Here is a 16,198-nt window from a genome sequence, read left to right as displayed (position 1 = left end):
GAATTAACCAACATATAGTACATCATTAGTTTTTGGTGTAGTGTTCAATGTTAATTTGAATTTAAAAGATAAAATAAATACATATGTAACAAGAAATAAGCCTTTAGAAAAAGATTTAAGAGAATAACTTAATGATCTTGGGGTAAGCAAAAATTTCTTGGACACAAAAATCACTAATTACAATGAAGAAAAAACCCAATAGTTTGTAATACACTAATATTAAAAAATAGTCAGCGGCAGGCCGGGGTCCAGGAGACATGGCTCGCCCAGACAGAAGGTCCCACGGGGCCGCTCCCGGTTCCGGAGCCGGCAGGGGCGGGGAGGGTGGCGCTCGCGCGAGCTGGGCTCAAGCGAGGGCGGGGCGCCCGCGGTCCCACGCGGCCGTCACGGGAGCGCGCCGCCGGCGCCGGCCCGGGGAGGGGCGAGCAGGCGCGGCCGGGGAAGGGTCGAAGCTCTTCCTGTGCCAAGTTTCCGGCTCCGGGTCCCGGGAGGCGGGCCGCCCAGCCACAGGCGGAGCCAGCGCTTCGCCGCGGCTTTCAGACTCGGACCATGGCCTCATGCCGGTGGTCCTGGCGCCGCTGCTGCTCCTGGAGGCCGGCGGCCGGGAGTCCCGGCCCCGGCTCCCCGGGCCGCGCCAGGCCGCCCGGGCCACCCTCAGCTGCAGACGCCAGCGCTCAGATGCCCTATTTTAATCTTGTGAAGAGTTTAACATCTGCTTTTCCGAATAGGTATAGTATGTCACGGTTCCATCACTTGTCGTCCGCCGCGTGTTGTCATAGCAGAACACAGAGTGGGGAGCAGTACAGCGATCCTTTCAAACTCGGCTGGAGAGACTTGAACGGTCTGTACGAGGACATTAGAAAGGAACTACTCATATCTACAACAGAACTTAAGGAAATGTCTGAATACTACTTTGATGGAAAAGGAAAAGCCTTTCGACCAATTATCGTGGTGCTAATGGCCCGGGTGTGTAATATTCATCATAATAATTCCCGAGATGTGCAAGCAAGCCAGCGCTCCATAGCCTTAATTGCAGAAATGATCCACACCGCTAGTCTGGTACACGACAATGTCATCGACGATGCAAGTTCCCGGCGAGGAAAACACACGGTTAATAAGATCTGGGGTGAAAAGAAGGTCTCTGTCCTAGGATGCCCGGACCCAGCGGTGCATGAGATTGCCTATCAATACGGAAAAAATGTGGGCATCGCTTTTCAGCTCATAGATGATGTGCTGGACTTCACAGAACACTTCGTGTTCTGACCAAATGGGCAAACCAACGTCAGCGGACCTGAAGCTCGGGTTAGCCACTGGCCCGGTCTTGTTTGCTTGCCAACAGTTCCCAGAAATGAATGCTATGATAATGAGACGGTTCAGTTTGCCAGGAGATGTGGACAGAGCTCGACAATATGTATTACAGAGTGACGGTGTGCAGCAAACCACCTACCTCGCGCAGCGGTACTGCCACGAAGCAATACGAGAGATCAGTAAACTTCGACCATCCCCGGAAAGAGATGCCCTCATACAGCTTTCAGAAATTGTCCTCATGAGAGAGAAATGACAACTCTTTCTGTTGCTTCTTGGCAGCTATTCCACCAGACCGTGCCTAAAGAATTGTGTGAAATATTCTTTGCTTCATGTTCAGGTAACCAAAAATCATTTCAAAAAATCATTTCAACATTATTGATGGGCAATTTTTTTTTATTGGCAAAGTTTTTCAGAAAACTTTTTAAATGTAATTAAACCATCCGAATCTGTCACTCTAGGTCTGTAAATTCTAATCGAGGTATCTTGATGGTTATATGTGGTATTGTTTACACTGTTAAGATCCACATGTAAAGCCATTACACAAGTAAATAATCAATGTTAAAATTCAAAAAAAAAATAGTCTATTGACCCATAAATACAGAGAGTAAACTGATGATTGTCAGAGGAAAGAGGTTGGGGGATGGGTAAAATGGGTGAAGGGTAGTGGGAGATATAGGCTTCCCATTATGAAGTTGTTTATAAAAATTATAGAAAATGTTAATTGCAGCACTATTTGTACAGGCCCCAAACTGGAAATATGAAAATGCTCAGTAGGAAGATTGATGTCTTAGTTCAGGCAGCAATAACAGAATAGCACAGACTGGGGGAGCTTGTAAGCCACAGAAACTTATTCCTTACGGTTCTGGAGGCTGCAAGTCCAAGACTGGGATGTCTACATGGTCAGATTCTGGTGAAAACCCTCTTCTAGGTTGCAGACTGCTGATTTCTGCTTTATCCTCACCTCACATGCTGGGAGGCACTTGGAAGCTCTATGGAGCCTCTTTTACAGAGACACCAATCCCACACATGAGTGCTCTGCTCTTATGATCTAATCATCTCCCAAACACCTCACCTTCCAATCCTATCACTTTGGATGTTAGGTTTCCAACGTATATATTTTGTGGGACACAAACATTCAGATCATAGCAAAACATAAATAAATTGCTATATATTCATGTGACAGAGTATTAACAGAAAGAAAAAAAATCTACTCTTACATGAAATGATATGAATACATTTCAAAGGCATATATTCAGTGAAATAAGCACACAAGACCTACTATTGTATGATTTCATTTCTATAAATACCCAATCCAGGTAAAACTAATGTATGCTGCTAGAAGGAAAAATAGTGGTAGGCTTTGCAAGAAGGCAGTGCTTAGGAAGGAGCATGGAGGGCTTCTGGAGTGCCAGAATGTTCTATATTTTGATCCGTGTGCTTGGTATATAGGGGCATTCATTTTGTGAAAGTTCATGGAAAAGTTTAATTAAAACATATACCTAATTCCTGAATGTATATTTAAAACATAAAATATTTTTAAAAGATTAAAGTCAGATAAGATAAAAATACTGTTGGTGAGAATGCAAGTTGGTGCAGCCACTTTGGAAAACAGTGTGGAGATTCCTTAAGAAATTAAAAATAGATCTTCCCTATGACCCTGCAATTACACTACTGGGTATTTACCCCAGAGATACAGATGTAGTGAAAAGAAGGGCCATCTGCACCCCAATGTTCATAGCAACAATGGCCATGGTCGCCAAACTGTGGAAAGAACCAAGATGCCCTTCAATGGACAAGTGGATAATGAAGATGTGGGCCATATATACTATGGAGTATTATGCCTCCATCAGAAAGGATGAATACCCAACTTTTGTATCAACATTGATGGGACTGGAAGAGATTATGCTGAGTGAAGTAAGTCAAGGAGAGAGAGTCAATTATCATATGGTTTTGCTTATTTGTGGAGCATAAGAAATAATATGGAGGACATGGGGAGATGGAGAGGAGAAAGGAGTTGGGGGAAATTGGAGGGGGAGATGAGCCATGAGAGACTATGGACTCAAAAACAATCTGAGGGTTTTGGAGGGGCAGGGGATGGGAGGTTGGGTGAGCCTGGTGGTGGGTATTATGGAGGGCACGTATTGCATGGAACACTGGGTGTGGTGCATAAATAATGAATTCTGGAACACTGAAAAGAAATTTTAAAAAATAAATAAAAATTTAAAAATATATGAGATTTCTAAAGATAAAGATGTAGTGAAAAGAAGGGCCATCTGCACCCCAATGTTCATAGCAACAATGGCCACAATCACCAATCCATGGAAAGAACCAAGATGCCCTTCAACGGACAAATGGATAAGGAAGATGTGGTCCATATATTTTCAGTTTTACAAACTGGTAATATGAAGTCTTTGATCTCCATACTGATATCAGTGAAGCACCATCCTTAGAAATCTAGTGACCAAGTACCTGAGAAGTACAAATGTTGACTCGTAGATGATAAATAGATAATAAATGGATATTGATTTAAACTGCGGTGGTTATGGAGAGTTATTGCTCTAAGAAGCATATATTGACTAAAAAAGTAAGGTCAGATTTTGACATTGACTTAGTAATAAATATTGATATATACCACAGCAGAGAAGCAGTAGATGTAAAAAAAAATGCTTTCTGCATGTGGAATCTAAAAATGAGTCATTTGCTCTTCCAATCCTAGTTTCTCAACACACACACACACACACACATGACTTGTTAAAAACATAACAAAGAAGGTGTCCTGACTCATAGCCACACACACATCATCTGCGTTAGGTACCTTAATGACATTAAGATAATTACCAAAAGATGAATCTTCCTGTATCATTACAGTACACCCATCCCCAAGCTGATTTTATTCCAGCTCCTGGATTGATTGCAAAATAACATCATACTAAAATCCCATCTTACCCTGACTAGTTAAAAGAAATATTCCTACTTTCCACCCTGTGTCAGGAGAGGCATATTGGATTCTATTTAAAAAGCTGTGCTTTCAGAACACGGAAGGCATGTGTACATAGACCAACTATTGAGATGGAAAACAAGGAATATGATCAGTCATGTACTGTAATAAAATTTTTTATTTTCTTTTAGACACTGCTGTGACTTTAAAACATATAGACACATATCTACTACCTACCCACCTATTTATCCTGTCATCTGTATCTAACATTTGTCTGTCTGTCTCCCTTGGTGTGGATGTTGGTTGCATTCTTGATACCCACTGAGCATAGAAACTTACTGGAGTTCAATTTTCAGGTTACAATAATTGACCCTGATGATTATGGACACATTTCAGCAAGACCATGAAGCTTCTGAAATTGTATAAAAATTCTGAGTATATGTATTTATATGATGTATATATGTATTTATGCACAAAGAGAGTCTATAGTTATTGGCAAATTTGAATTTTAACCTGAAGAAAGATAAGAATTTAAAAAGAAACATGACTTAAAATGGAAAAAAGGGACATTTGGAAACATTGCTGTAAGAGCTTTCCTATTATTCTTTCTTATGGCAGAGCATCTCAACAGCCATTCACAAGGGGGCCTATGCTGCAGCAGAGCATACTCATTTATACCCCATACTGTTTTGGTACCTAGAGTGACAAGCTTCCCTTTTGGGAAGTCTCAGCTCAGTGAGTGTCCTACATTCAGTGCAGTTCAAGGTACAGAGGTACACTCCCCCTCTTCTACTGCCTTGTCTGCACCTCTCCTCACATATATCATGCAAAATTTCCCATATTTTCACTCTTGCTGTCCTTTCAGCCTGGAATGCATTCCTTTCCCTTTGTTTGTGACAGTAACTTTTTGTCTTTTAAGGACTCAGTTGAAGAGCACTTCTTTTGGAAAAACCTCTGAGTATACCTACTCTTCTTTTCTATCATAATCCCTCACCATCCTGTGTCTGTTTTTTCATAGTTCTGGCCACACTGCCTTTCTTCTTTACTGGACTGTGAGATCATTGAAGTCAAGCAAGCATGGATTTTATCACCACATCCCTAACACCAAAGATAAGGCCTCACACTGAAGAGAGGCTCAGGAAGTGTGCGTGGCTCTTCCGAGCCTGTGCAGGTCTTGCTGTCTGCATCACACATCTGAAGATAGTTTTCCTGCATGGTGAAGCTGATGTTCCCTGTGGTTAATGATGACAGCCTAGGATGATGGAAGACCACTTGGAGAGAGAGAGAGAGGGCGAGAGAGAACATTTTTATACTTGCTGACTCACAAAGAATGCAAGTCCACCCAATCCATTTGGGGTACCTGTGAGGGATGTGTCCAGCAGACACTGGTCAAGAGGAGCAGATCCTATAGTGTTTGATACACTGAAAACACTGCCTCTGCATATTTACAAACATGATACTAAAATTTTCTGGGATAAATGCTTGAGTTTATGTTTTGCATTAGTCATCAAGGCATTCTAAATGACCTATTGCTGTCAACCATATCAAGATTGAAGAAATGGATCAGGAAGGGGGATCCTGCTATAATAAACAGCTTCAGCCCAGGAGGTGTTGCCCTTCCCCACCAGTCCTGAGAATCCCCTCTTTCACCCAGGGACACTTGTGGCCCAGGGTAATGTGCAAGAGGGATCCCATTACAAGAAGTGCCTGGAAAGTTATCTTTGTTTCCATTTCCTTGAGTCTCCATTTCTCTCACCTAGAGACAATAGGCAGTCAGCTGGAGAAGCTCCTTCATCTCTTTGAGCAGCACAAGTAGGAAAGAATGAGGGCTCCAGTGAGAAATGAACCGCAAAACATTGTTGAAGGAAATTAAGGAAAACCTAAGTAGTTGGAAAAACAACCCATGGTTCTGGATTGTAAGACTAGCATTGTTAAGATGCCAATACTAAATTGATCTTCAGATTCAACACAATCCCCATAAGAATCTCAGCTAATTTCTTTATAGAAATTGAGATGCTAATCATGGATTGGAAGAACAAATATTGTTAAAAATCTCTGTACTACCCAGAGAAATCTACACTTTTAATGCAATCCTTGAATGAAATCTTGCCATTTGCAATGATGTGGATGGAGATAAGGTATATTATTATCTTAACTCATCTTAATTATAGAGACCAAACTGATGTTTAAAAGAGGAGAAGTGGGGAGGGAATGGGTAAAGTAGGTAATGGGGATCCAGAGTACACTTATGGTGAGCACCAGATAATATATGGAATTGTTGACTCACTATATTTCATCCCTGAAACTAATATAACATGGTATGTTAACAATACTGGAATTAAAATAAAAAACTTAATTAAAAAAAGAAATTGAGGAGCTGTAGGACCAGTAATTCAGATGGAATTGCAAGGGACTCAGAATAACCAAAACAAAACAAAACAAAAAAAAAGAAAGAAAGAAAAAGACTTGTACTTCCTTAGTTAAAAACTTATTACAAAACAACAGTAATCAATGCACTGTGATACTAGTATAATAGTAGACATACAGATCAATGGAATGGAAATAGGAGTCCAGAAAAATCCCATACATCTATAATCAACTGACTTATGACAAGGGTGCCAAGACCATTCAAGGAGGAAAGAATAGGCTTTTCAACACATGCTGCGAGTACAAATGAATAGCTACATTCCAAAAAGAAAAAAAAAAAAAGAAGGAAAAAAAAAATGTTTAAACCTTACTTTACATAGTATAAAAAAATTAACTTGGATGAGTCAAAGACCTAAATATAAAAGGCAAAACCCTGGAAATATTACAAAAAAAATAGGGTCAATCTCCATAAACTTGGGTCTGGCAAAAGATTCTTCAATATGATGATATCAAAACCATGGGCAATGAAAAAAAAAAGCAGGTAAATTGAATTTCATCAAAACTAAAAATTTTTGTGTTTCAAACCACACCATCAAGAGCATGAAAAAACAACCTACCAAATGGAAGAAAATATCTGCAAATCATATATCTGAAAAACAACATTTATCCAAAATATATACATGATTCTTTCAAGTCAGTATTAAAATGACAAATAATGCCATTAAAAAGTGCACAAAGAATCTGAATAGACACTTCTCCAAGGAAAATACAGAAGTGGCCAATAAGCACATGAAAAGATGTGCAGCTTCATTAGTCATCACAAAAATGCAAATAGAAACTGCAGTGAGATACTATTTTTCACACCCACTAGGATGACTAGAACTAAAAAAAAGTCAGATAACAAGTGTTGGTGATGAAGAGGAGATCCCTGTTGGTAGGAATGCAAAATGGTATAGCTACTTTAGAAAACAGTATGGCAATTCCTCAAATGATCAAGTACAGAGTTAATATGTGACAGAGCAATTCCACTCCACTTATATACCTGAGAGAAATAACTCTGTCTACACAAAACCTTGCATGTTTAGAGCAGTGTTATTTTTAATAGCCAAAAGATGTAAAAAACATAAATGCTTGTCAACTGATGAATGGGTAAGAGATATATGGTGTATCTATACAATGGAATAGTATTCAGTTATAAAAAGGAATGAAGAAAAATATAAAAAAAGATAATGAGAAAAAAAGAGAATGAATTATTGATACATGCTACCACATGGATGAAACTTGAACACATGCTAAATGAAAGAAGCCAGTCATAGGACATAACATATTATATGATTTTCTTCATATGATATGTCCAGAACAGGGAAATCTATAATGACAGGAAATAGATGAATGGTTACTAAGGGCTGAAGGTAGAGTGGGGCATCTGAGGAGGTTATAGCTAAAAGTCTATAACATTTCATGAAAGTGTTCTAGAGTTGACTGTGGTGATGATTGCACATATCTGTGAATATATTGAAAAACTAATGAATTGTATAATATGTGAATTACATTTCATTTAAACTCTCAAAAATGATGGGTATTATTGTTAAATGAAATAAGTCAGACTGAGAAAGACAAATACCACATGATTTCACTCATATGTGGAATCTATAAAAAAACAGAACAAATGAATAAACAAACAAAGCAGAAACAGACCTGTAAATACAGAAAACAAACTGATGGTTGCCAGAGAGAAGGAATAGGAGATGGGCAAAATGGGTGAAGGGGACTGGGAGGTACAGGCTTCCAGTTACGGAATGAATACATCACAGGAAAATAAGGTACAGCATTGGTAATATAGCCAATGATATTGAAATAGTGTTGTATGATGACAGATGGTAGCTACACTTGTAGTGAGCATAGCATAACATATAGAAAACAAATTTTATATATATATATATATATATATATATATATATATATATATATATATATATAACAAATTAACAAATTACTACACCTGAAATTAATGCAACATTGTGCATTAAATATACTCAAATATATATATTTTTAATGATGGAAAACCCAGAATGTTTCTAACTATTTAAACTTGGCTGGAGCATAGGACACCATGGGGTTGGTGCAAAGTTGGTGCAGAGTATGTGTTTGTTGCAGAGTATATGGCTAGGGAGAGGGAGGATGAGGGGTTTAGATAATATTCCAAGGTCAGCAGAGAACCAGGGCAGGTCTTCAACATAGAATGTTGCATAGTCCGATTTCAGAGAGGGTGGGGGAAATAGAGGCAGGGATCTGCTTTTCACCAGTCAGCTGTGTTTCCACAGCCCCCAAAATATTTTTGCCCTGGAACTGTTACCTAATTTATCTCCTCCAATCCTGCTTACCTTAATTGGCAAGGCATTTTTCCCATTCCTCCTCAGAATCTTATCTCTTCACTGATTCTCCCACATACTAATTCCTACAAGTGGAAATTGCTAACCCATTAACATTTTCCTAATAAAAAAGCATTTATTATTTATGCCCTCAGTATGGCAGCTAGGCATGGTAACCCTGGTTATATATCCTTTTCTGTGTCCACCTTTAGTAATAAAGCAATTATTCCCTCAGCTCCAGTCTCATTCCTTCATGAACTGGGGGTCAAGTTGGTGAAGCATGTGCCCTGACAACTATCCCTTCCATTAACATTTTCACAAAGACAATATTTCGGTGTCTTTTTTTATTAAATAAAGAATTCTGCTATTCTTGGCAGAACTAGAAAATAAAACAAACAGTACACTAGAAGACCAACCAAAATTACAAAGCACTTATAAATTACAAAGAATGTATATGGCCAATGGGCAAAGAGTAATAGCAATTGTGCAGATTGCCAAAGACTGATTCTCCCACAGCCTCCTGCCTTGTGTTTTGTGCTTTGAAAAAGACGTAAACCCACATTCATTTTCTCCTCAGCATTTCTTCAGAAATATCTGGGCTTCTTGGAACAACAGGGCAGTTTTTCTGGGTAAAGGAAGTGAATCAAAACTGACTCTAACCTGCAGGAAAAATAGTGTTGAAAAACTAAGCAGACTGTGGGATGTGGAGATTGTCCAAATAGGAATCCTCTAAGAGGGCAACCACTAATGAATTCAGTGCTTGTATTCTGAAGTCCACTGGGTCTTCTATAAGTCACACTAGCAGCAGTTATTTTATATCTGGGATCTCCTGGCATTTGAGCAATCACTAATCATTCAGTTTTTGAATTTTGCCATCACTCCATCCCCACTTTCAATCAAGCATGCACCCAGACCTTGATTTGAAAACCTGTGCTGTTCCCTACCAGTCCTCTCTGGTTGTGACTAATGTTGTCATTCTTGGCCACCTGTATCTAGATTGGAGCCTGATGTAGACTCACTGCACCCTCAGGAGAGGTCCAGGAGAAATATGCATGCACAGAAATAAGTCCAACACAGAGAGATGGTTGCTGCTGCAAATGTAGCAAGGAAGCATAATAAAGACAGTAGTTAGACCCCATCTCAGAAAGACTACACAGACAGGGTAACCTCTTGGTAAGAGTTTTAACGTAAAGAGTACATATACAAGCTGTGTGTGTGTGTGTGTGTGTGTGTGTGTGTGTGTGTGTGTGTGTGTGTGTGTTTGGGGAGCAGTAAGCTCATCAGGTGCCAAGTGCTCAGGCTCTTTGGATTACCTCCTGCAGAATTTAACTCTCTCTCTTTCTATACATAATAGAACTAAACAACCATAAATCATACCTTTATATGACTCTTAATTATTTTTTCCCTCATGAGTCAAGAAACTGTCAATAAATAAGGTCTTCCTTCCTCTGCATGCATAACTAAAATTATATTCATTAGACTCTAAGCAGAATTATTGATGAAGGGTCCAAAAGTATCTAGGAAAAAGAGAGCAATAACATATTATGTTGGTAGAGGCAGAATTTTACAGCTTTCAAAGCATTTTGACAGCTATTAATTCTTTCAATTCTTAAAATTTCTTAGAAAATATGTGGTATTATGCTCATTGTATAGTTGGGCAAAGTAGATATTAGATAATGTGACTTTTTCTAGGTTATTTAAATTTGATGGGATGCAGATGGACAAATGGTATCAACATAGACACCTGTTCCAGTACTTTCCTCTGGCAATATCACAATGCAGGAGTGACTTGAGGAAAGAATGAGGCAGACATAGCCATGCTGGGCTCTGGGAATCCAGGAATCGAGACAGAGAATTTCAAGGAACTGTCGCGGATGTACAAAGCAGCATCTGAAACCAAGTGGAGAATCCATGACTTATATAGAGATTTGTTTGCTTTTTTTTTTTAAGATTTTATTTGTTTTATTTGACAGACAGAGATCACAAGTAGGTAAAGAGGCAGAGAGAGAGAGAGAGGAAGGAGGCTCCCTGCTGAGCAGAGAGCCCAATGCGGGGGCTCAATCCCAGGACCCCGAGATCATGACCTGAGCCAAAAACAGAGGCTTTAACCCACTGAGCCACCCAGGCGCCCCCTAGATTTGTTTGCTTTTCATGAAAATACAAAGCCCGACTGTAGAGCATGTATCTACCATAGAGAGTCTGATCAGGAGGGGATAGGAAGAGATAGATGGTGTCTATAAAAGAATCACAAGCAGGCGCTTCCATACCTGGAAGAAATTCGGAACTTTTATCCTTTTTTAAAAAAAATCATAAATGTAAACATCACTTTCAGGCTCCTCTGTACTTTGCATAACTAGGCCTTGGCTTGGGCCCTTCCCCCAACCTGAATCCTGTCAGTTTAGTGAGAATACCTCTATGCTTGACAGCTGGTTAAGCTCCTTATCACCCTCCATGATGTCCAAGTCTTTGTGCTGCCTTTAGCAAGCATTCTACTAAACCTGTTTCAGAATTCCCCTACCCCTGATGTCTAATCCTTTAGTAATAGTTCCATCCACAGACCTCTTACTCTGTTCATTGGCTATAGATCACCATCTGTCTGCTGTATCCTGAGTTGAGCTCAGTTCTATGTTAAAGTTTCTTTCCCCTACTGCAATAGCTAAAGAATCTGTTCTGCTGTTTTTAACAAGTGTCTGCTGCAAAATTTTTCTTTTATACCACCTACATGAGAATCATTGGAAGCTTGTTTAAACATGCATTCCTGGGTCCACTCCTAGTTTATTGAATAAATCTCTATAAGCTGAATCCTGGAAATTGTGTTTCCCAGGCTTGAAGGGGATTTTCACATGCCTCAGAGAACTGGGTATAGGTTTCCATGCCCCAAATTGAGCTGGTTTGAGGCTATGGCTGAGTGAGAGAGTAGGAAATGGATCCACTCATCCCTACATAACTAACTGATTCTGTGTCTTCAGAGTTGGACTCCTACAGAACTGGACTCCTTCCTTCAAATGGAAGCACTGGAGGAATAGCTTTGTTTTTCAAGTCAAAGATTGGTCTTAGAAGGAGACTATTAATGTTCATTTTTACTGGAATGCTTGAAAAACACTAATTGGCTCCTTCCCTTCATAAATAGAGGCCAGATGATTGCAAGTGTGCTAAAGAAGAAAGACACATAATTGTAATTGTATAAACTCTGCCTTCTAAAACAGTAGGGTGTTTTTAGAAGCAGGTAAAATGATGTAACACTATATGTAACAATGTATTTAAATGTTCTACCTATAAGACATCTTTGTCAATAGAGAGGCAGACAGAAAGGAGCTTGGAATGAATTTGCATATTTGAGTTTAAGTTTCAATCAGTCCCAATTTCTGTTATCTTTGGTGTATTCATTCACTCAACAATTATGCTACAGTGGCTCCCCTACTCAGGTGCAGCATTCAGAGTCAGTTCCTCTAACTCTAGCACCCAGACACCCTAGAGAGCAGTGCTGCTCTGATGTGGTCTGTTGACTATTACTGGAACCCAAACTGGGGAGGGTCACTTCTCTGGCATGAGACAAATACAGAAATAGAATGTAAGCATTTATAAACTTTAGAGCAATTGATCAGAGTATTTCAGTATCCATTGGTTCTAATATTAAAATGTTGGGGCAGGATGGGGATAACAGAAGAGGAATACCTATAAGGGAAGATATGTTTGGAGGTTAGTTCCTAAACTTTCTGCCTTGTACTTATTTCTTATAAGGCCCCAGTAGGTATAAAGTTGATCTGACAATCCAATTCACATCCAAGTTTTCATAGTCTCTCAGTAAATCGCTCACTGAATTGAAAGTGAGATTACTTCACTAATCCAAACCCTTGAATTATAGATCCCAGTCTCCATGGCATTTCATTCTTCTGTATTCCTTTTGTAGAATGAAAGGAACAAAAGAAGGAAGGACTGGTAGGCAGATAGATGGATAGTACTGGAGGTGAGCCCAAAGGAGAAAATGTCCTTGCCAGGCAAAGATGTCTGATTCAGTAGGTAAATACACATTTTTCAGTTTCTAGCAGCATTTTTAAATATATATGAAAAATGATTCTGACATATTCCACTGGTGGCGTTTCTGTTTTGTTTCACATATTCAACAAAACTCATTGAACATCTACTCGGTACAAAACAGCATTCCAGGTCATGATAATACGGAGGAAAATGAGAGGCCATCTGCTCATATCACTTTTCTCACCCTGTTCCCTCTGACTAGACCCCTTTGTTCTCACCTTCTTTTGTCTCACTTACATGCGCCCTCCTGAATGGAGATCATACCTGATGCACAGGAAACTAACTATGTTTTTCTAACATAGTCCCATAATCCTCACTGATTACTGCAAACAGACCCACTGGAAGGGAAGTTCAAGTGTAAGGGCTGGGTCTCATCCTGTTTTTTTCCCAGCATCTTGCAGTATTTAGCACAGAATTAGTCTACATAAATCTGTGGGATATGAGCCATTACACTCAGGCCCTGCCCTAAAGGAAGTAGATCTTTAGTTGTATTTTAGATTGGCATCTTTGCCTCAGGGATGTCTGCTTATAAACAACTCTGGAGAGAAAATTGGGTCCTTAACATATCCTCCAGCAGGCCGTAGCCTTCTTTTCTCACTGGTTTGATGAAAAGAAACTCCAAAAATCTGCCATCCAGTGCCAGGCCAGACTCTTTTGGTCAAGCTGCAGGACTATGATAAATTAATTGTCCAATTTCAAGCTTTCTGTTTCTGCCATGATGAAATGACATATGTTGTTCATGCACAGCACTCCTAGAGATGGGGAAACACTTTTTAGGGAAGGAAGCATCATAGCAATCTGATTAGTCATACCCTTCATAGGATCTCAGGATTATGTATGTCAGCATTATCTCTTCTTTTTGCCATTATTCAGAAAAACAGCTGCAAAAAAGGGAATTAGTTTTGTAAGATCTATTTTATAGGGATAACACCGAATTTACCTTGAGTAATATTGACAATTTACTACTTTAACTCTCATGAGCAACAATGTATTTGGAACCTCCCTGTTCTTCAGGAAACAAGAGTGCTACAATTTGCTACTGAGAACCTCAGAGTGATAATGCCCCATGTACCTTGCGATGGGTGAACAAGTGGTCAGCACTGGTGTTGGCAGGACCCTCCCAGAGGCTGCTAAAACAATGAATGGCTGCAGGATCATTATTGCTACACTTGATGCACTATAAAGAGGTATTGAAGGACCTGTGCAGGCAGTGCAGGGAACATTGAATAATTATCAATGAAATGATATGCTATTATTAACTCCAAATGCCCAGGTTTTTGGGATTATGTTCAACGTTAAGCAAAAGCAAGAAAAAATTATATTGTGAGGGAAAGTTTCAACTTACAACTTTTAAAATAAATATATTTCTTCTGAGAAGAGTTGTTATACAAGGGGTTAACACGATGCAATTTCTTTCATTTTGTTTTTATGATGCAAGAGAAACCATTTTCCCCCTTGCTTGGCTGTTTCAAGATGTGGTTTTGAAGAACATTCTCATTAGTGTAGAGCATCAGTGTTTGAGTTGGAAGGAGATGTAGCTGTGACCTGGTCCATTCCATCTCCTTTGCTCATAGGCATTTTCCAGATCACTCAGGGGGTTAAGTTCTGAACCAGTATTTGGAAATAGAACCTCAGTGTCTGAGAAGGTTGCTGCTTTTAACGCACATCACCGACAATGCATAGGCTAGGAAAGGACAGTGGGGTTCTTGCTTGGATGCAAAATTTAAGAGAGTGCTGAAAAACTCAGAAATCAAAATAAGTTTAATTTAATTTATTTTTTTTTTTAATCAGAATGAATACAAAAATTATAGGGTCAGCGGAATTTTTTTTTTCCTTTTTCCCAGGCTGCAATGTGGCTTGTCATTGATCTATTAATGATCTTACCTTTTTTAAAATTTTTTTTTAATTTTTAAGACTTTATTTATTTATTTGACAGAGATAAACACAGGTAAAGAGGGAACACAAACAGGGGGAATGGGAGAGGGAGAAGTAGACTCCCCACTGAGCAGGGAGCCTGAAGCGGGGGGGGGGGGGGGGGGGGGGGGGGGCTCGATCCTGGGATCCTGAGATCATGAACTGAGCCGAAGGCAGACGCTTAACAACTGAGCCACCCAGGTGCCCCCAATCCTATCTTTTTTTTTTTTAAATGATCTTTTCCTCATGGATTTTTTTTGGATTAATTTTGAATTCTGTGTTGAAATACTATTCATACATTTTTTGGCACTCCCTTAAATTTTGTGCTCAAGGCTTTTGTCTCTCTTGCCTCACTTTAGTCCCACTTTGTACCAAGAACTCTCTTTTTAACACAAAGTAGCACAATTGGTAATGTTTTCTTGGAGATCACACTCACCCTTTCTTTTTACCTTCCCTGCTCCTTTCTCCTGTATTTCTTACACACACTCATTTGGAGCTTGAGAAGCCAAAATTGGGGTGGGGGGAGTGGACTGGCTTATTTTCAGTTGCAGGTGGTGTCTGATGTAAGATCTTCACTTACTGCTTCCTAAAATACCCTTAATCGGTAACTCACAGTTCACAGGATCTTCTGGTTTAAAACAAACCTAGGAATAAGAATGAAAATGTATTTCCAGAACTTCTACATGGAATGTAACAAACTCAGAATTAGATAACTATCTCTAAAACACCCACAGGCATAAAAGATATCAGGACACAGTATTTGACTTAAAAGCCTTCTATTACCAAGTGGTTCGTGCATCTCCCTGTGTGGGTGGGGTGCTTTTCACAGAGCAGTGCTGACTTAACAGGCAAACACGGCCTGTACAATAGTATTCAATTCATGTATCACTGCACACATGGACAGTCAGACACAGAAATAGGTGGAAACACCAGAATGTTAATAGTGGTTATTCTGGATGTGGGGGTGGGATTTGGGCTATTTTTTTCTCTCTTTATATTATCATATATTTTTAAATTCTTTCTCATTTAGCACAAAACACATATTGAAAATTATTTTTGTATGATTTCAAATGCTTTTTGTGTAGAGAATGGTAAATCAGTGCTTTTTAATTCTAATTAATAACAAAAAATAGAAAAGCATCTGAGTGGCAGTTTCAGATTTGGGTATTAGCATCAAATAGAATCTTTGAGCAGAAAGTAGTATTAGCAATTGCTGAGAAAAATGATCAGAACTGCTAAAATCTTTGTCCAAAATGGTTAC

General features: G+C 39.3%; 1 protein-coding gene across 1 annotated transcript; it reads left to right on the top strand.

Moving 5' to 3' along the window:
• The first annotated feature begins 497 nt into the window (after window positions 1-497).
• On the top strand, window positions 498-1,891 carry LOC125096262 (all trans-polyprenyl-diphosphate synthase PDSS1-like). The gene is given in 2 exon segments (XM_047723058.1): window positions 498-1,248; window positions 1,250-1,891. Coding segments are annotated over 2 exon segments (1,011 nt in total). The 5' UTR covers window positions 498-549; the 3' UTR covers window positions 1,562-1,891.
• Window positions 1,892-16,198: the final 14,307 nt, after the last annotated feature.

This window comes from Lutra lutra, chromosome 3 (assembly GCF_902655055.1).
Source record: "Lutra lutra chromosome 3, mLutLut1.2, whole genome shotgun sequence".
Lineage (NCBI taxonomy): Eukaryota > Metazoa > Chordata > Mammalia > Carnivora > Mustelidae > Lutra > Lutra lutra.
The sequence above is the reverse complement of the archived record's forward strand: the minus strand, read 5'-3'. Positions and strand labels throughout refer to the sequence as shown.